General features: G+C 36.0%; 3 protein-coding genes across 3 annotated transcripts; 2 read left to right on the forward strand and 1 right to left on the reverse strand.

Annotated features, from left to right (window-relative positions):
- The first annotated feature begins 1,454 nt into the window (after nt 1–1,454).
- LOC106671890 lies at nt 1,455–4,756 on the forward strand. The gene is made up of 2 exons (XM_014402852.2): nt 1,455–2,639; nt 4,295–4,756. Exons 1-2 carry the CDS (start codon nt 2,577–2,579, stop codon nt 4,460–4,462), a joined length of 231 nt encoding a protein of 76 aa, XP_014258338.1. The 5' UTR covers nt 1,455–2,576; the 3' UTR covers nt 4,463–4,756.
- Nucleotides 4,757–5,763: 1,007 nt separating this feature from the next.
- On the reverse strand, nt 5,764–15,967 carry LOC106671930 (60 kDa heat shock protein, mitochondrial). Its single transcript, XM_014402918.2, has 6 exons — nt 15,598–15,967; nt 11,709–12,105; nt 11,355–11,503; nt 10,276–11,089; nt 6,426–6,604; nt 5,764–6,357 (listed from the first exon to the last, which is right to left on the reverse strand). The coding sequence occupies exons 2-6, from the start codon at nt 12,103–12,105 to the stop codon at nt 6,187–6,189; spliced, it is 1,710 nt and encodes a 569-aa protein (XP_014258404.1). The 5' UTR covers nt 15,598–15,967; the 3' UTR covers nt 5,764–6,186.
- Nucleotides 15,968–15,988: 21 nt separating this feature from the next.
- On the forward strand, nt 15,989–18,977 carry LOC106671931 (10 kDa heat shock protein, mitochondrial). The gene is made up of 3 exons (XM_014402920.2): nt 15,989–16,394; nt 18,320–18,490; nt 18,582–18,977. Exons 1-3 carry the CDS (start codon nt 16,392–16,394, stop codon nt 18,723–18,725), a joined length of 318 nt encoding a protein of 105 aa, XP_014258406.1. The 5' UTR covers nt 15,989–16,391; the 3' UTR covers nt 18,726–18,977.
- The last annotated feature ends 712 nt before the right edge of the window (nt 18,978–19,689 follow it).

The following is a 19,689-nucleotide window of genomic DNA, read 5'->3' on the forward strand; positions in this document are numbered from 1 at the left end:
CTGATAATATTCCTCCTATGCCACTAACTAAAAGTGCTGATGTTTCAGTAGGACGGCATAGTCCTTCAGCTAGAGCAGATGTAATAAAATTGGATTGGGAACAACTATCCAACAGAGCACATTCTAGTATTTTTCCCTTCTGGTCCTCAATATGAATGACTGCTGTGGAAAGTAACTCTCTGTTTGTGATGAACAGACAGGGCACTTGTAGTGATCTTTGTTTCCTTTTCATCATATTAGCTTTAATTCCCTTGGTATTCGTTTTGCAAACTGGATCTAGTTTCTTCTTCTTTATGCAATTGATCATTTGCGGCATTTATAGAGCTTTTGCGCTTTCTATGGTAGTTCTCATTTAGACGCCCCTGTAACCTGTTAGATGTAGATAATACTGTAAAGAATCTACAGACAGATTTTATGAGGTTTCTTTATAATGTAAATCTTCCTCTTGATTACATAAATGAAGATTTTTTGATTTATTATTACTTTGTTTGAAATCATATTTTATTATGGTACACTTATCCCCATAAATAGATTCTAAGTTTTCATTTCTGTTTTGTAGAAAGGAAATAAATTGGTTAAGGGTTGGTCCTTCCCTTTTATTAATTAAACACAAACAGTAATGACACATCTACACAGAAAACAAATACTTTGAGTGAGTACAAATACTTTGAGTCTACAATTTCTATCATTGTATAAATTCATTTTGTCACATCTTACATGAATTTGTATAATTTACACAATGTATATAAATCCCAGGCCCTGAAGATGATCTCAGTACAGATCGAAACGATGGGATGATAAAGAAAATGTTCCTCTAAACCTACATCACACCAGACCGCACCTCACAATCTCCAAATAATCATTTATTAATTACACTTTCCCATTTTTGACATGTTCCAGGATCTAATTTTCTGCTTTTAAAAGATTGTAAATTTCATAAATTGGTTAAAGTAACATCCACAATATTATATTAACAACTTACTAGCTGAAGCCTTTTCCGCCTTTTCATAGTCAAGGATTGTCTTTATATGCATAAATACAATGCGCCTTTTATTATAATACCATTCATCAAGCAACTCCCATGCCAAGTTATAATTATCTCAATTAATTATTCTTTTCATCTAAGAAAGTTGGTTGAGATGAAAAAGTGTCACGAGTGGATTCGAACCCATGACCTTCGGCTCAATACCTTTTTGCCATTTTTCAAATGTCATGTACTCACGATTATATTCTCAGTGAGTTATGAAGTGCCCATGGGGAGCTATTAGTGAAGTAACTACTTCTTTTAATTATTAAATTAATCCTTATTTGTTTAATGGCCATAATTGACCATATTAATTATTCCAAATAATTATTCTTTTTATCTAAGGTTTTTGGTTGAGATGAAAAAGTATTGTCACAAGCGGGATTCGAACTCAAGACCCTCGGCTCAATATGCCTTTTTGCCATTTTTCAAATGTCATGTACTCACGATTCTAATTAATGGCCACTTTCATTCATACGAATTAAGGAGGCTCACCTTTCTCTTGGTGATTATTGTCACTATTTCTTTTAGGCGAATGTCAATGCGGTAAGAAGGACCATCATGTACTCTATGGTACTTATTTTATTAGTATTTATAAACAATAAATATTTAGGTTTGAAAAAAGAGAACTCATAACACTTTGTTTCTTTAACATTTTATTTTAGAGTAATAAATTTCCTCTCTTGCTACAGTTTCTCTACTGCTCGCCATGATGGCAGCATCATTTAAATACAAAAAGGTCAAAATGCTTACTTTTACCAATTTTCTTAAGTATTTCAGCGTTTCAGTAATTTAAATTTTTTTTTTACATTTTGGGTACAATTTCTGGAGCGATCAGTATCTGAGATCTAATAGAAATATAAAATGTAATGTTTAGGGATGGTTAGGGTGGGTACATTAGTACATCCCTAAATGTAATGTAAACACAATGAAATGTAAAAACAACTGGTGAAAATTTAAAAAAATACTTTTTCAACTTTTCAGCTAAATGAGGTTTCAGAAATGGCCATAAAAATGTCCAAATGTTATAAAAAAAATTATGGCCAAATAAAATTTACATGACTCGTCGGCTTCAAATAACGTCAATTTTGGCTTATTTTTCTAGAGTAATTTAGAGTGAAAATAGGTTGCGATAATGAATGAAAAAAAAACTATTTAATTGTTTTGAGCTCAAAGGAGGATGTCAGAAATGATCATAAATACACTGAAAAATGACCACTTGGAATAACAAAATGGCGGCCTAAACCAAGTTTCCCTCTAGTACTGTTTAGGACTTTTGGACAAAAAGGCACTTTTTGAACTGTAAAAAAAAACTCTTTTTTCAAAAGGAAATCGCTTAAAAATTATAAAAGGAAGAAAAATGTCATTGAGAGGAAAAGCATAACTGTACAAAAATTAAATTCAACCTAAAAAGAGAAAAGGTAAAAAAAATGTTTGGGTATGTTTTTGTTCCGATCGACAAGGCCGTGGTGGGGTGGTAAATCGATTGTGGTGAGGTGCCGCCCCCGGGGGCGAGGGAGTTGCCGTGGGGAGGCGGCCGCTGAACGCCAACATGCTCACCCCCGTCTACGACTTCCTCAGCCTCCTCTACGCCATCTTCCTCGGCGAAGATCCCGTAAGTAGATATATTTATTGTGTTATGAAAAGGGGTCCGCGACGTTTCGCTTTGCCGACTTTTGCCGTACGCGATGAGGCGTTTGTCACGGGTCGTCCTGCGTCGAGATGAGTCCCGTTTCGACTGCGGACAAGAAGCGACTTTTAGTTCAACATGTCCTTCGATCGAATGATGGTTCTTTCTATTTTTAATATAGATGTATAAATATTTTAAATATTTTTTTTTACATGTAGGATATCGATAATTTGTGTTCGTTTCAAAGCAATATATCGATATTATTGAACGTAAGTACATCGATATAATGAATTTCGATTTTTTACATCGATATATTGAATAATAATAAATTGTCGATGTGCTATTAATAAATATCGATATTCCATACGCCTCAAATGTCGACACGGTACCCAAATACATCCTCAATAATATCGACATATTGAATATCAATAAATTATCGATATGCTATTAATAACTATCGATATTCTATACGTCTCAAATATCGACATTGCTATAGTATCGGTTTTTATTTCATCGATTTGAACAAATGTTTCTTGATACGTTTTTAAGGAAGAAGTATATCTATATACGACATTCAATATCGATTGTATCATAAAAATAACGATTTTTTATTTTTGTTTTTTTTTTTGGGGGGGGGGGAACGCAACTAATTTTTAAGTATTAAATATATAGATATTGACGGTATTTAAATTTGACCTAAGGGATGACAGTTTTCAATAGGACGATATCGATACTCAATATATCGATATTATTGAGGGAAACGATATTTGTGACATGGAATATCGAATATCCAATAGATATGGATCTTATTTAGCGAATGCCGTTTTAATATCAATGACTCTCAATAATACCAATATTATTTATGGGATGTATTTGGGTAGTCATATCGATATTTGAGATGTATAGAATATCGATGGTCATTAAAATCATACCGATAATTTATTATTATTCAATATATCGATATTATTGAGGATGTATTTGGGTAGATATATCGATATTTGATGTATGGAATATCGAGTTATTAGTAGTGTATCGATAATATATTGAGGGGATATATATATTTTTTTATTCATTTATTTTCTACATGAACCACGTTGTAAGGCATTTAATGTAGATATTTAGTTGAGATAAAAAGGTCAGTGTCACGAGCGGGGTTCGAATTATGATTATATAAAATTAATTTTAAATTTCATAAATGAAATATATAATGTAATGTAAATGTATCTATATTTCATGTACTACAATAGTGGTGCATGTAGAAAATAAATGAATAAAAATACATCCTCTCAAAATATCGATATATTGAATATCAATATATTATCGATATTCTATTAATAACTATCGATATTCCATGAGGGGATGTATTTGGGTGGACTTATCGATATTTTATGTAATATCGATATGGTTGTAACCAAGTTGTCCCTAAATATACACCTATATTGTAATGTATTTGTTTTACATACCTACCAATGTTTAGTATTTATCTTTGCATATATATTAATACTACACTGTTGTGGGCTTCTGCCTGTTAATAAATATTTTAATCTTAATAATCGATATCCTGTACGCTAGTATTTGGGATAACGTATTTGTGGATTGACTAGTTTAAATTTAAAATAACTTTGTTGGTGGTGTTGTAGACAGCCGAAGACTACCTCCTCCTCGTCGGTACGATAGTGGCTTTCGTCGCGTTTATCCTCTGGTGCTGCTTCCCAGTCGTGCCGAAGGACCCGCAGTCGCCGAAGCAGTATGACTGGCAGGGTCACTACACACAGTACAAAAAGCACGACTCACCACATCCAGGATGAAAGGGAAAAACCGCATTCTTTTATCCACCCTCGTCCACAAACTCTTGTGTATAAGATGAGGTCTGGAGGTGAAAGATCTTTAAAAACAGTTTTATTATTTTTGATTTAAACAATAAAGATAAAACGAAGGCCTATGCCAGTTTATTTTTTCAAGCTCGTCGTGCGAAGAAAGTATCTGCATCAATTTCAAGATTTTTGCTTTCTTTTCTTTTTTTATAATATATTTGTATGAATGTTTTGTCTATGTAAATACAACTTGGTAAATATTAGCATAATAAATAAAATATAATTGTTGTCTGTATTGATCTCGTTTCAACCCACGGCTCCTGAAGAATCCAAGTCTACGACAGCACAAGTCCTAAAGATCGGCAGAAAGGTCATATACATAGAAAAACATAATTGGGCCAAATAAACAATCCCTGGGGATTACCAGAGCACCTATGCAAACAACTTCAGAAGTGCGAGTGGACACCAAAAACTGAAGAACAATGATATAAAATCATTAGAAAGGTCATGAACATACAAGAGACACCTGGGTTTTATATCATTAGAAAAAGAGAAGAATGACCCCCGAGTAAAATGACACATTTATACACATATCGCACACCTATAAGAAAAGTGACAACTCGAGAAAAAAAAATACAGGAAAGACAGACGGAAGTTTACTTCTTTTTTTAACTTATATATTAATTTGTCGAAGTTGTGAGGACCGGTCAAGAATGAAGTAGTTTAGAAAAACACCTTTTTTCATTTTTTGCCAACATTTCGACCTTTATTCGGGTCATCTTCAGGGCCTGGGTAAATAACGAAACATATGTTGATTGTAAAAAATATAATTTAAGATGTAAAAATTTTGAATCGAGTATTTCACTCTCATAAAGTGTGGTGCTAATTCTCGTGATGTCATGTTGGTAAATTATATACATATACATACATATTATATATATANATATATATATTACAATCAACATGTTTTGTTATTTAACCAGGCCCTGAAGATGACCCGAATAAAGGTCAAAACGTTAGCAAAAAAAGCCATAGTTATATAAATAGGAATGCAGGGGGAAATTAACAACTATCTAGTTTGGCATCATTTTATAATTACACAAACAATTCATATTACTTGTAATACGTATGTACAAGACGTGCAACCTAGGCACGCATAATGCTACAATTTTCTTTTGTTTTATTTCCTACTAAGCGTCCTACCCCATCGACTTGAGGGGTAGGCGAGAGTGATGGAATGAGTCCACGCCGAACGTGACTGGACACAGAAAGAAAAAAAAAGAAAAACCAAACAATTTGTACATTCAGTTCTGTTTATTATAAAATATAAATATAAAAAAAAAAATCTAACGAATTATCTAATGACTAACAAGTTACCGGGTGGTTTCTCGGCGACATAACGCACGACTAAATGCACTAACAATGTTTTTTCCTTTCACAAAGAAAACAAAATCTTTGTTATGATGTTTAATGTATTTAAAAAAAAGTTTAAAGACAAAACTTAGGCACTAATTAACTTTTTTTTCATTTTTCTTCTAATTTTTAATTATGAAAAATATAAAGGGATTTTTATTTATTTTTAAGACCGTTATTTTTAATATAATTGTTTTTTTACCAAGAAAGTTACGGTCTTTCTAAATGTCGCATCCTTATTATTATTTTTTTTTGCTTTGTGTTTTCCTTACAAAATCGTCTATGCACCAAAACGGTTTAGGCGTTCACATCATTCCTCCCATGCCACCCATACCTCCCATTCCTCCCATACCGCCCATGCCACCCATACCGCCGGGCATAGCTGGCTCCTTCTGCGGTATGTCCGCGACAACCGCCTCGGCCGTCGTGAGGAGGGAAGCGACTCCGGCTGCATCTGTGAGTGCCGTCCTTACCACCTGTAAAAAACAAAAAAACAAATTTGGGTTAAAATATCATTAAAATATATATATATATATATTTCTACCTTCGTTGGGTCGATAATCCCTCGCTCAATCATGTTGACATATTCATTGTTTAAAGCATCATAGCCCATGTCACCAGATGCTTCGAGAACCTTGCTCACGACTACAGCTGCATCAACACCTGCGTTGCTAGCGATTGTCATGCACGGTGTTCTCAAAGCCTTCGCGACGATATCGACTCCTTAAAAATAAAATAAACGATTCATATAAAAACAATATTGATCTTTTGAACAAGACACGAGAAAACAATTTTCTTTAAGAAAATCTATTTAGATCCGATGAACAAGGGTCCCCTCTTAAATAAACGTTTCATATGGGGGCATAAAAATGATGGATTGTCCATCCAGTAGGGAGGCAAACGAACATTTTCTAAAAATCTGTAAGGAATAGTTATGTGACAGACGAATAAATAAAAGCCCCCAATAAATAACGAAAGTCGAAGCGTTATTCAAGAGTGGAAAGTTTGTTGCAGGACTGGGACATGGTTCATCAAACTGAGGGTCATGTCAACTGGGGTGGGGTGTTGTATACTCTCCTCCAGAGGTACATGGACAAGGAAGGAAGCGTAATGCAAACTCGAATTATGAGTTGTTCCATGGCTGACCGGGTCATGCCAACCCTTGGAAAAAGATGATCATCTGGCACATTGTTTGCTTTTCCTTTCCTCCTCTGCCCTTGTTGGGAAAAGAGGATGATTAAAAAAGCAAAGAAATAGGAGCCATGAGGGTACCCGGCCAGGGCAGAGTCGCTGAACAGTGGCCCAATGCAGGAACTAACCGACTCTGAACAAGCATAGACAATGGCAAGTCGGTCAGGTCAGGGTCTATGTGAGAACAGTGTACTTTTTTTACTTAACTAGCACTACAGGCCATCTTCACTCGCGAGTTTGAGTCGTTTAACAAATCATTCATCCATCTTCCCCTGCTAATAACAGATTTTCAAGCCTCGTTTTGTATCAATATTGAACGATATTCAATTAATTATTCATTTCATGTAGAGTTTTGGTTGAGATGAAAAAGTTAGTGTCACAAGCAAGATTTGAACCCACGACCTTCGATTCAATACGCCACTGCTCTAACCACTTGAGCCATCATGACGTGGTTAGAGCAGTGGCGTATTGAGCTGAAGGTCGTGGGTTAGAATCCCGCTTGTGACACTAACTTTTTCATCTCAACCAAGACCTTACATAAAAAGAATTAATTCAAAGTAATTTTGTCAATTAGACCACTAAACATAAATGATTAATATTGACATTTTACAAAATTAGGTTGGGGTATTTAACACCAGTATGTCAAATTTGTGCTGGATCCAGTGTAAGTTACAATTCTGATGTAAAGGCCTACCAGCCTAACACAGATGAACCAGCACTAGATCACATATAAGGTCCCATTTTCACTCGCATGCGGTTTGTTAAACTACTCAGGAAGGAGGAGTTTGAGGAACTCTCAAGAAGTTCTTCAACAAACCTGCAAGTGAAGACTGACCCAATGCTGGTCAGCAAGTTCACTATGCACAGACTAACACAACTTCAACTCATATTTTTTCTGTTTAAGATGTACATTCCATTTAATATTAACAACTAAAGCTGACATCAGAGCCAAGTTTTCATCCTCGACCGATACAGCAGCCTCTCAGTGGAAAACCCAAAAAGCGACCCCGCATTCCGGCCGGCATAACAACCTCTGCGAATGGTTTAACAGTATCATCATTTGTCAGCAGCAACGTTTTCATAATCTCCACAAATGGTTTAACAGTATCATCATTTGTCAGCAACAATGTGTTAAGTCACACAGTATAATTCAACTGTACCGTTTTCGTTGTACCTGATATCAATTCGCCGATTGCCATTAGCTGAGATAATTGCAATCTGTACCATGGTGTCGAGACTGGATGTACTTTTTTATAAATTGCTAAAAGATTTTGTAAGCATGAAAATAAAAATAGTTCTTGAAAACAAAAAATTAATATGAAAGAAAGAGATCTTCCACCAGTCAGTTGTACGATCTACACCTGAATCTATCGGGTTGTCCGGAAAATAATGCAGGATTTTAAGTTTTCATTAAAAAAAATCTATATAAAATATTCTGTTTACGTTTACAGGATTACTCATTTGTATGAATGTCAACANTTGATTAAAGAACATTGCTTTAAAGTAACTAGTTTCTTTTTTTTTGTTTAATACCAAAATCCTGCATTATTTTCCGGACAACCCAATAGCAGAGAAGAGGCGAGAGGTAATAAGCAACGAGAGGATAAAGCAGCCGGAACTAGAGACAAACTTAAACCTATTAATTTCCGCCTTATTAAAGAGTAATTCATATTTTAACAGTATGATAAAATGATTAACAATTTAAAAACAACCTTATTAAAAAAGTATATCCTTACATATTTAAAACCTTGAACTTGAAATGAAATAGATGACTACTATTCGAACGCAGTGCCGAACACCGTTGGTGTAAGGATATGGAGTTAGGCAAAAGAAATAATTAAATAAACAAAATCAGTACTCTCAGGGTCCGGGCAACAACTTTAGTGCTTTCAGCAGTCGTTCCCATGCGCCGGAAATGGGAATTCTTTTAATGTGGACAAAAAAAAAATTGAATAAAAAATCGTAAAGGCCGCCAAATCGCCCTTCCACTAGTCACACATGAGGCCGACAGCCACTAGTTTTTGTTTATTATTGTTACTATTAAAAAAAAAAGAAAAAAAGTATTCTATTTTAAAAGACTAGAAATTGCTGTCGTGTTATTTGTATGTTGGCTTCATCGAAAAGGTTACATATATTTATAAATATATGCATATAAATTATACGAATATAAACTGTATATATAAATTACATATATTTAATACGTATCAATTTTCACGAAATGTGTGGACGCCTGGACTTAAACAAAAGTCAATAAAAGACTATCTTTTACTAAATAATCTTTTCATAAAGCTATAACCACATTTCAATGGCTCAAGTGGTAGACCAGCGGCGTATTTAGCCAAAGGTCGTAGGTTCGAATCCTGATCACGACACTGACTTTTTTATCTCAACCCATACTTTACATAAAGATTAATTAAGTGAGAGATGCTATTTGGCATCAATCAGACCACAAAATCTAATGAACTATTTTGTTTTTATGATATGATTGTAATATAATTACAAATTTTCGGAATATCCGGACTTTCAATTATTCAGACAAGTCCCAATTCCTTTAAGTCCGGATAAACGGATTTCTGCTGTACTGTATTTGGGTAAAATTGATTATATGTCTAATATTGTAATTGAGGAAAATCGGTTTAATTTAGACTATGTAATCGGATAAACTGTGAGTCCTCCAAACCACCAATGCTTTCTTTCCCCTCCATACTTCATACTACCCCTTGTTAACATTTCACTGTTATCTTGCTGTAGCAGATTTACATTTGCAAAAGACATATGTAGCGAGGTGATGTCTCGACATAGTTATTTGCCTCTGTAAATACTATTACACGTTTTATGACACCTTACAATTTTTATGATTGTAGGAACCATACATAAACTTCTACACCAAACGTTTTAAACCCAAACCAACCTGAGTAGGCTACCTTTAAAATCTGGATGGGAAAACCAGTGTGATGTACGGTTCCGCTGAGCAGTGCTTGTAAAATTTTAAAGAGATTTCACAGTGAATTATAATTGCGTGTAAGTTTAAATAATAAATGACAGCACTGAGCTTTCACCAGATGAAAAGTTGAGATTATGAAAGGTTCAATGAAACCAAGGAGCTATGCTGTAACTGACATTGGGGACCAGGATAGAGCCACTTAAAGAAATTATAAAAATAATTCATAAAGGTATAAATAGTGGGGAAAAACATGATTTACCGGTTTTTTGGTCTTTGTTGGCAGTTGGTAGAGATTCAAGTTTCTGGATGCACCTGAGGAGTGCGGTTCCGCCACCAGGTACAATTCCTTCTTCAACAGCAGCACGTGTTGCATTGAGGGCATCATTGACCCTGTCTTTTTTCTCGTTGACCTCTACTTCGCTCGACCCACCAACTTTGAGCAAAGCCACACCCGCAGACAATCGTGCCAGACGCTCTTGTAGTTTCTCTTTCTCATACTCGCTTGTCGTGTCTGCGATCTGGCTGCGCAGCTGCTCTGAACGGCGGTCGATGTCCTCCTTTTTCCCCTTGCCCTTGAGTATGAGTGTGTCGTCCTTTGTTATGACGATTTCACCCACTGTGCCAAGATCGGAAAACTGGACATCTTCAAGTTTCACCATAGTGCCTTCATCGCCGAATACCAGGCCGCCGGTGGCAATGGCGATATCCTGGAGGGTGGCTTTCCTGTTGTCGCCGAAACCGGGCGCTTTGACGGCGGCGACCTGGAGGCCGATCTTGAGCCTGTTGACGACGAGTGTTGAGAGTGCTTCACCGTCAACATCTTCGGCAATGATCACGAGCGGTTTCCTCTTCGAGTTGGCAAGCTCCAAAGCAGGGATAATAGACTGTACAGAGCTGATCTTTTTCTCAGAAAGCAACAAAAGGCAGTCTTGAAACTCAACCCTAGCACCTTTCGACGAGTTGATGAAGTATGGCGAAATGTATCCTCTGTCAAACTTCATACCTTCGATGACTTCAAGCTCATCATGTAGTGTTTTACCGTCTTTAACGGTGATAACACCTTCCTTTCCAACCTTAAACACAAAATTAATATAAACTTTTTCCCAATAAAAAATGTTGTTTTATTATAAATAATATCATGGCATAAAGCTGACATCAGTGCCAAATTTTCATCCTCGACTGCATGCTCGACCAGTGCAGCAGCCTCTTCAATGGAAAACCCAAAGAGCGGCTCTGCATTCCGGCTAACATAACAACCTCCGCGAATGGTTTAACAGTATCATCATTTGTCAGCAGCGACGTGTTAAGTCACCCAGTATAATTCAAAAATTACTGTACCTTTTTCATCGCATCTGATATCAGTTCGCCGATAGCCTTATCGCCATTAGCTGAGATAGTTGCAACCTGTGCTATCTCCTCAGGCGTTGTGACCGGCTTTGAAAGGGTTTTGAGATGATCCTTGATCGAATCCACCGCCAACATGACACCTTATAAAATACAAGACTTAATTTAATAAACAAATCTCAAACTTACAAAATAGTATAGATTAAATTTTTAATTTTCAGATTTTATTTAAATAATTGTAATCAAATATTTTTCATACAAGAGGTGTCAGAATAAATGTTAAGATCATCATGTTAAAATTTATTTTAGTTTAGTATTATTATTTCTATAAGAAAATGAAAATATTACCTCTTCTGATTTCGATTGGATTGGCGCCTTTGCTGATCTTTTCAAAGCCTTCTTTTGCAAGGGCGCGGGCAAGTACGGTGGCAGTCGTTGTACCATCGCCTGCCTCCTCGTTCGTATTGTTGGCAACATCCTGTACAAGCTTGGCGCCAATGTTCTGGAATTTGTCCTTGAGCTCGACGCCCTTTGCAACCGTCACACCGTCCTTTGTTATCTTGGGCGAGCCCCAAGACTGTTCGAGTATGACGTTGCGTCCTTTGGGACCCATCGTTACAGCAACAGCATCGGCTAGGATGTCGACGCCTTGGAGCATGAGTGCTCGCACTTCAGGACCGAAACGGACATCCTTGGCATAGCTACGCCTTGCGAGGTGGTGTGTTGCTCTCAACATACGGAACATCTACAAACAAAAATTCAAATTAATAAAAAATGAAGGCTAAACATTAAAATAAAAAATAAGGTACAGAGAAAGAAAATTTCATGGAAAATGAGAAAAAAACATAATTACATAACATCTGGACCATAATAAAATATGGACACTACTGTCTCAATGAAGCAAAAAAACTCAAAAGTATCAAATACCTTAAAAAACGCAATGCTGAACAATTTGCATAAGGAAAGTAATAAATGAATGTAAAAACATTTATCAACGGAAACCGCAAGGCCGTTTGACAACGGTTAATGATAATAGTGTGGAGGCCATTTACCTCTAGATTGGCTGGCCAAGGTTCCCGCAATGTGTTATAGAAATAAACGAAGTGTTATTTTGCATCGGAAATCAGTATAAATTAGGACTAGATATAAATTATGATGATCATGTTCGACTCACAAAGCTTCCAAACTAAAAATTAAGGATCAAGTTAAGAAAAGAAAGTCGTAAAGATCAACCAATTCGTATAAGGTTGAGAAAGTTCATTTGGCCATTTTTCTCTTGTTTAATGAAGACTCTTAAAGAAAAGGCATAAAAGTACCGTGGAGAGCTAGAATGGACAATGTATCTATCATCTATTGATCTGGACGAATGAAATCACGCTTGGCACTACCCAGGATATAAACTATAGCCTCAATGGGCTCAGCCTAGAAAATCACATGCGGCCATATGCATCAAAATTAAGTTATCTGCCTTACGATGAACCAAAAAAAAAGTCCTGTATATGACAGCAACATTGAAAATTAATTGAACAGGACGCATAAAATCATTTTTCTCCCTACCCAGCCACTTCACCTAAAATTTCAAGGGGCCTGTGTTTTGAGAACATTTGGCATTTGGCGATTTACCTCTAGTTTAGCAGAGACAAGGCGCTTCTAAAGAAGGGCGTATATGTTGTGGGGTTGGTCGAGACATTAATCAATCTACCAGAATGCTTAAAATCGTTTACAGCATTGTAGAATTATTGGGTTGATGCAAAATAAACGCAATTTTTCCTTTACGCTATACTTTTAATACCAAATGTATAAACAAAACTAACCAATTAGGCTAAGGGATACACATCATTTTAAAGCCTATTTATTTTGCTTTCTTTCTCTTACAATGCTTTTAGTAAAACGTTTAATTGTCTGTTGTGCCTTCAAACTAACTGTCAGTGATTTTCGGCAAATTTATTTTTATGAATTTAAACTTGGGCCAGTACAAATCGCTCGAAATATTAATGTCATTTGTGGGCAAGGAACCATAAATGAATCCACAGTGTAGCATGTTTCAAAAATTCTGTAATGAGGATTAAGAAGTTCCTGTATAACCTAATCTAATCTCCTTAAATCATTTGGAAACTTCTTACCTCAACATCCCAGAGAAAAAAAGAAAAGAAAAATCTAAGTTTCCCCATACAATTTTCAATTTGAATAAAAACAAACTGCGTTATTTACCAACGCATTGGTTGCAGTCAAGGCGTTATCAGTTTTCTCCTCAAACCTCAGTGTTATCATAGACCAATGCCCTTTTTTTGGCGGTAAAATGAGTTTCTTGGGAATACCAGCATCGAAAAAATATTCTGAGACAATTACGGGATTAAACCGGAAAATGTAAAGGAGCTTCTTTAACCAATCCCAACGCCTATCGTGAATGCACCAATTTTAACTACGCTTCAGAATGGAATCTAAAAAGAAAAGACGTGATGCTTCACGTAATTCACATTCATTCAAAAGTTCATCTCCTTCAGTTAAATTGTGGGTGGGTACACAGGGTGTCCTTTTCAGATAGTTTCAAAAACTCCATAATGTAGGCAACGAGCAAAGGTAATGGCCGTTCTGCTGTTGACAACGACCAGTTGAAGGATTATAGTCGAAGCTGACCTCACTACTCGAGAAATGGCCGAAGAACTTGGCGTTGACGAATCCACAGTCGTTCGCCATCAGAAAAGCAAAGGTGCATGAGCTGACCCCTAAAAGGATTGCAAGAATTCTAATGCTTCCTGTACGCAACAAAACTGATCCATCTCTCTGTCATATAGTAACAGTGGGACAAAAACTTATTAAAACAATAGCATTCTAGACAGTGGCTGGAGAAGAGTGAAAAACCAGACCACTTCCCAAAGCCAATTTGCACAATAAAAAAAATTGTATGGTGTGTAGACCCTTAGTTAATGATTATTTGGAGATCGTGATATGAGGTCTGGTGTGAAGGAATGGAATGTTTAGGACCAAGTGATAGGAAGTTTTGGATTTCTGGAGGAATGTTAGTTTTGGTTAGGTTTAGACACCAGACTGCATCTCACATCTCCAAATAATAAAAAAATTATTGTCACTGCTTGGTGGTCATCTGCAGGACTGATTACAACTTCCTCAATCTGGGTGAGACACCTTCATTGCTGAAAAATGCCAAATTGACATCAATAAAACGGACCGAAAACTGCGACATTTATGGCCAGCAATAATCAATTGGAAGTGGCCTATCCTCCTTCACGACAACGCACTTACACACCACAATGGACTGGTATGACTTCATAAGATGAGTTACGAGGCTTTACCGTATCGTACTCAGCGGATCTTTCTACTTATCACTTTTTATCTTACCGAACATCTCAACAATTCATTTTGTGCAAGAAAGTGTTCAGCAGCCAGAATGAAATTGAAAATGCATTTTGGGAGTTCTAAGATTCCAGAGATTCTGGTTTCTACACTTCTGGGATTAACGAATTGGTTGTGCATTGGCAAAAATGTTTAGATAGTAATGGAAATCATGATTAAATTTTTTCCAAGTTAAATTGTAGCTTGTTTTCTACTGTACATTAAAAAAAAAAAAATCATTATTTTTCCATAAACCCAATATAAATTGAAAACTCAAAGGGCTTAGGTTAAAAGGTGGCCCTTTCTATAGCTTACCAACCGGCACCTCATGGCTCTAGCTTATGATACTAAAGCTTAATAAAATCAAAAAACGCTGAAAACCCCAATAAATAAACATAAAGTCTTAAATTTATATTAAAATAGAAAGAATTATCGTTGGGCCACGTTTAGGCCCAGAAAAATATTCTTATAAGAGGAGAATTAATGTCCGGCCATGCTTCCACCAGGCTTAGTTTAATATATAAATTTTCATATTTATCAATAAATAAAAGTTAATATTTATTAAAAATAAATAGAAACCTTATTGGGTATAGAAAAAAATTGGGGAAAATATCTCTAATGGGAAAGAAACTCGGAGTTACAAGGACCGGCATTTTTGTTTTAGGTTAAATACGTACTTGTAATTTTTTTTAAATAAAACATTTTTGTTTCTTTTTTATTCAATAATTTATACATGTAAAAGCGTTTTTTCTTACTTTTTTTAACTTATTAATAGAGTTTAGGACTTATTTTTTAAATAAGAAATAGTGGAGGGGTGGAAGCATGGACCTTTCTAGACCGTCCGAGCCGCCCGGCGACGTGTTCGTACCTAAAGTGTTTTCCTCACCTTTTTTGGTTTTTTCACTGTCGGAACAAAAGATCCTCTTTCTCTCTTCACAATTCTAACGGACCGAAAACCAAGAAAAGAACAAAAAAAATCAAATATTAATGAAACTTTTTTTACGTTAAGTTGTACTGCCGGTAGACCTCGTGCTCTCAGCCGTGAGAATGAACAAAATACGTTCGGAGCGGCCCCTGTGGAGACCAGATCGCGCCACCGGACAAAATCACTAAAGGAAAAAAAAAGTTTTTTGAAACTCCTTTATCCACTTTTTGGCCCTTTTTTCTTAACCGAAACGCAACAGTTAAAAAAACAATCAAGTCTGAATTTCTCTCGAATTTATTCACACATCTACCCGGGTTTTTTTCTGTTCTCGAGAACGGAAAAAACAAATGATGGAGGGGGCATCTGTAAGGAGATTTAGAAAAAAAAGAACAATCTATTTGTAAATAACAAAAAAACAAATATGAACTATATTTTTTTGCAAATAAAATAACTCGTTTATCTTTTTTGGAAGAGATTTTAAAAAAACTTTAACTTTTTCATTAAAAAAAAATTCTCATATTCAAAATTCACTTTTAAGTCAGCACTGATCTCGTGGTCGGCGTGTCGGATCTATAGCGCAGTCCAAGTTCGACCGGCGTTTGACTTACAACTCGGAGAATCTTTACGCAAGCTTTAAGCAAAAAGCTTTAATTATTAGAAGAAAAAAAGCTTTTTCTTAAAAAAAACAAAAACAAAAAAGGGCGTCCGAACCGAAAAGATTCGTCCAAAAGTTTCACCAATTGTAACGAGAAAAGATGGTAAGTAATTAAAAAAAATCCAAGCATATAAATTTTTAACATATATTTACATTAAATAACCAAATTTGATCTGTTCAGTTTTATGTTTAAATATATTTACAACCCTAAGGCTGGAAATTAATGGGATCTGGAACCTCGTGGAACGTTCCAGGCCCTTCGAGGTGGTGGGAGGTTATCTCGCCCTATCCGCTTAATTTTGGCAAAAAAATTACAATAATTGTTTAAAAACCTTACTGCTAATCAAACTAAACAATAGACGCTATAATTAATATTAATAAAACATTTATTGTAAGTTAATATAAGGAGAGGGCCTTCTATCAGTTTAGATAAGCTAAGCGAGGACGTAAGCAGGTAGTTAAAAAAAAATCTGGTTTCATGTGAAATGTGTTATATAGGGTGTCCTTTTTGTAGGGTTGATTCAAAGATAATGCACTATAAATTAGGGTCTTTTGAATAGATGAACTCCCTAATCGCGTTTTCAATTTCATTCTTGCTTCTGAACCGTTTCTCGCATAAAAAAGTTGTTGAGATGTTTAAAAAGGTGATAATGCTTAGAAGATAGATCTGGTTAGTATGTTGTGGTAAAGCCTCATAACCTGATTGATGAAGTCGTGCCAGAGGACGTGCATTGTCCTGAAGGAGGATAGGCCAGTTCCAATTGTTAATGCCAGCCATAAATGTCGCAGTTTTCGGTCCATCCCGTTGATTTCACTTTTCAGCAGTGAAGTTCTCATCCAGATTCAGGAAGCCGAATGTGTTACCACCAGGGGCCATATATTTTTTTTTTTTTTTTTTTTTTTTATATATATATAATATAAATTGGCTTTGTGAAGTGCCCTGATGTTTACTCTTACCCAGCCACTGTCTATTGTATAATATCCATTTTTCATTACCCACGACTGATGTTACTATGTAACTGAGAGATGGACCATTTTTGTTGCATACGGAAAGCATTGGACAGATTTCATACCTGTGATCCTTTTTGGGGTCTTTCAGCTCATGCTGTGCACCTAATTTGCTGTCCTGATAGCTTCCACATGGCGAACAACTGTGGACTGGTCGACGCTAAGTTCTTCCACCATTTCTTAAGTAGTTTTTTGTAGGGTCAGCTCATGGTCGTTGTCAACAGCATGACGGTCACCACCTTTGCTTATAAGGTCATAGTCTGCATTAAGTAATTTTTTAAACCAAATTAAAAGGACACCCTGCATAAGCCACCCACAACTCAAGGAGGTGAACTTACAAGATTACCAAAGACATCATCAGGTCGTTTCTTTTTTTTTTTTTTATGTTGTTCCGAGGGCTAGTTAAACAATGCATTCAGGATAGGCTTTGCGATAGGAGAAAGAAACTCCAGGGTAATCCCGTAATTATCTCAGAACATTTTTTTGATGCCATTATGCCGAAGAAACTCATATTACGGCCAAAGAAAGGCAAGGATCAATGATAACCCTGAGGTTTGAGGAGAAAACTGAGACGCCTTGACCGGGCTGATGCGGTGATAAATAGCCTGGTTTGTTTTTATTTAAATTGAAAATTGTAAGGAGTAACATTGATTTTTTCCTTTGTTTTTCTCCTGTCTGGGATGTCATCGAGGTAAGAAGTTTCCAAATGATTTAAGAGAGATTTGATTATATTTTATAAGAGCTGGCCGCTTTACACAAGGTTTTTTTTACCAGACAAAAGCTTTTTCAAGGGCTCCCACGTGTAACCTTCAGAGTACAGGCCCTGGTCTGGGATGGGTGGGGGGATTCTTTAAAGGTTCTAGCGAAGTCCCTACAATTTTCTTTCATGCCCCCTTTCCCACATAAATTTGATATACATATACCTAATACATGGAATCTCAAAAAAAAAATCTTTTCCCCTTTTATTTATTTAGTCTTTAGTATAATTTATCTATCTACACATTTCTTTTACACCCTCAGGCCAAAGCAGCAGCTGCAATCAAGAAACTTATGCCGATGTTCGACAGGGTCCTCGTCCTGAAGGCTGAGGCGGTCACTAAGACAAAAGGGGGCATCGTCATCCCAGAGAAATCCCAGTCAAAGGTTCTGCATGGGACTGTCGTCGCTGTCGGACCCGGCTCTAGAAATCAGGTAAAGCAGATGATCAATAATGTCATCTATGATGTGTGGTCTTCGTATCATCAGGCAGACTTTACTCGTCAATTTTTTTTCTCTTTCTCAGAAAGGAGAACTCGTTCCACCTCAGGTGGCCGTCGGTGACCACGTCCTCCTCCCTGAGTACGGAGGTACAAAGGTCGAAATCGAGGAGAACAAAGAGTACCACCTCTTCAGGGAGTCAGACATCCTAGCGAAGCTGGAGATGTGAGACGAGGTCGAAGGCCTGGACCCCGAAGTAGTAACAAGCCGGGCGTTGCCTTACAAGAGGAAACGTGCGAAATTCCAATTGTAAATTTTTTCTCTCTATTTTTTTCCTTCTTCCTTCCCCCATCACCCAGAAGTGAAAACAGAAAAAAAAACTATAGATTTTTCTAGTTGAAAAGCGGGAATATTTTTTGTATTTTCCCCTTTTTTTTATATGTTATATGTTTAATAATAAATTTATTTAGTTCTTTCTTTATTTTTTATTATTTATAATTTTTGTTATTTCTTTACACAATATTTTAAGTTCCAGCCTTTTCACAATTTACAAATTCCTGCAAGACTTCATTTTATTTTTTACTTTGAATAATGAGGGGGAACGCTTTTTTGACGAGTGTGTACGAAGGGTTCCAGGTATTTAGATCGTCAAAAACACTCGAGGATGTTTCTCGGATAATTCAATATGTAGTACAACTGCAATAGTCTACATTTTAGTGTTATAAACTTGAAAAAGTTTGATCTTTCAAAAATTATGTGTCATCTAGGAGGAAAAAAATATACGTAAAATTTCCCTTTAATTCATCCCCATATCTCAGGCGTAAACCAGCTTACATCAATTTGCAATTAATAACGTACGAGTAAGAGTGTGAAGATAAAGATGATGCTAGGAAGCGAGTATTCCCACAGACTTATCGTGCGTTTTCCCTTAGTCCCTCAGTTAAGTTCAATTTACCCGATCCTACTTTTAAGAAGTAGGTCATTGACTGACGTTCCTCCAGTCGATAGTAAGTACTGATAGTGTCGCTTAAGCTTCATAATTTACTATATTTTTTAAGGGTGAAAAAATAGTGTTTTATGAATAACATTGACATTATTGTAGATCAATGTTTTCAAATAAAATGTACAAAAAAATTAAATTTGGTATTGTTTGAAATATATTGGTCTATCCTAGAGGTTATTCTATTTTTACT

Source organism: Cimex lectularius, unplaced genomic scaffold (genome assembly GCF_000648675.2).
Source record: "Cimex lectularius strain Harlan isolate CLEC.00 unplaced genomic scaffold, Clec_2.1 scaffold14, whole genome shotgun sequence".
NCBI lineage: Eukaryota > Metazoa > Arthropoda > Insecta > Hemiptera > Cimicidae > Cimex > Cimex lectularius.

Excerpts from the sequence above, each read along its gene's own strand:
- LOC106671931 (XM_014402920.2), top strand. Across the intron at positions 18,491-18,581 it reads GACCCGGCTCTAGAAATCAG|AAAGGAGAACTCGTTCCACC; the intron begins GTAAAGCAGATG and ends TCTCTTTCTCAG.
- LOC106671930 (XM_014402918.2), bottom strand. The coding sequence starts at position 12,105 with ATGTTCCGTATGTTGAGAGCAACACACCACCTCGCAAGGCGTAGCTAT. Across the intron at positions 11,504-11,708 it reads TCCAATCGAAATCAGAAGAG|GTGTCATGTTGGCGGTGGAT; the intron begins GTAATATTTTCA and ends GTATTTTATAAG. Across the intron at positions 11,090-11,354 it reads TATCAGATGCGATGAAAAAG|GTTGGAAAGGAAGGTGTTAT; the intron begins GTACAGTAATTT and ends TTTGTGTTTAAG.
- LOC106671890 (XM_014402852.2), top strand. The coding sequence starts at position 2,577 with ATGCTCACCCCCGTCTACGACTTCCTCAGCCTCCTCTACGCCATCTTC. Across the intron at positions 2,640-4,294 it reads TCTTCCTCGGCGAAGATCCC|ACAGCCGAAGACTACCTCCT; the intron begins GTAAGTAGATAT and ends GTGGTGTTGTAG.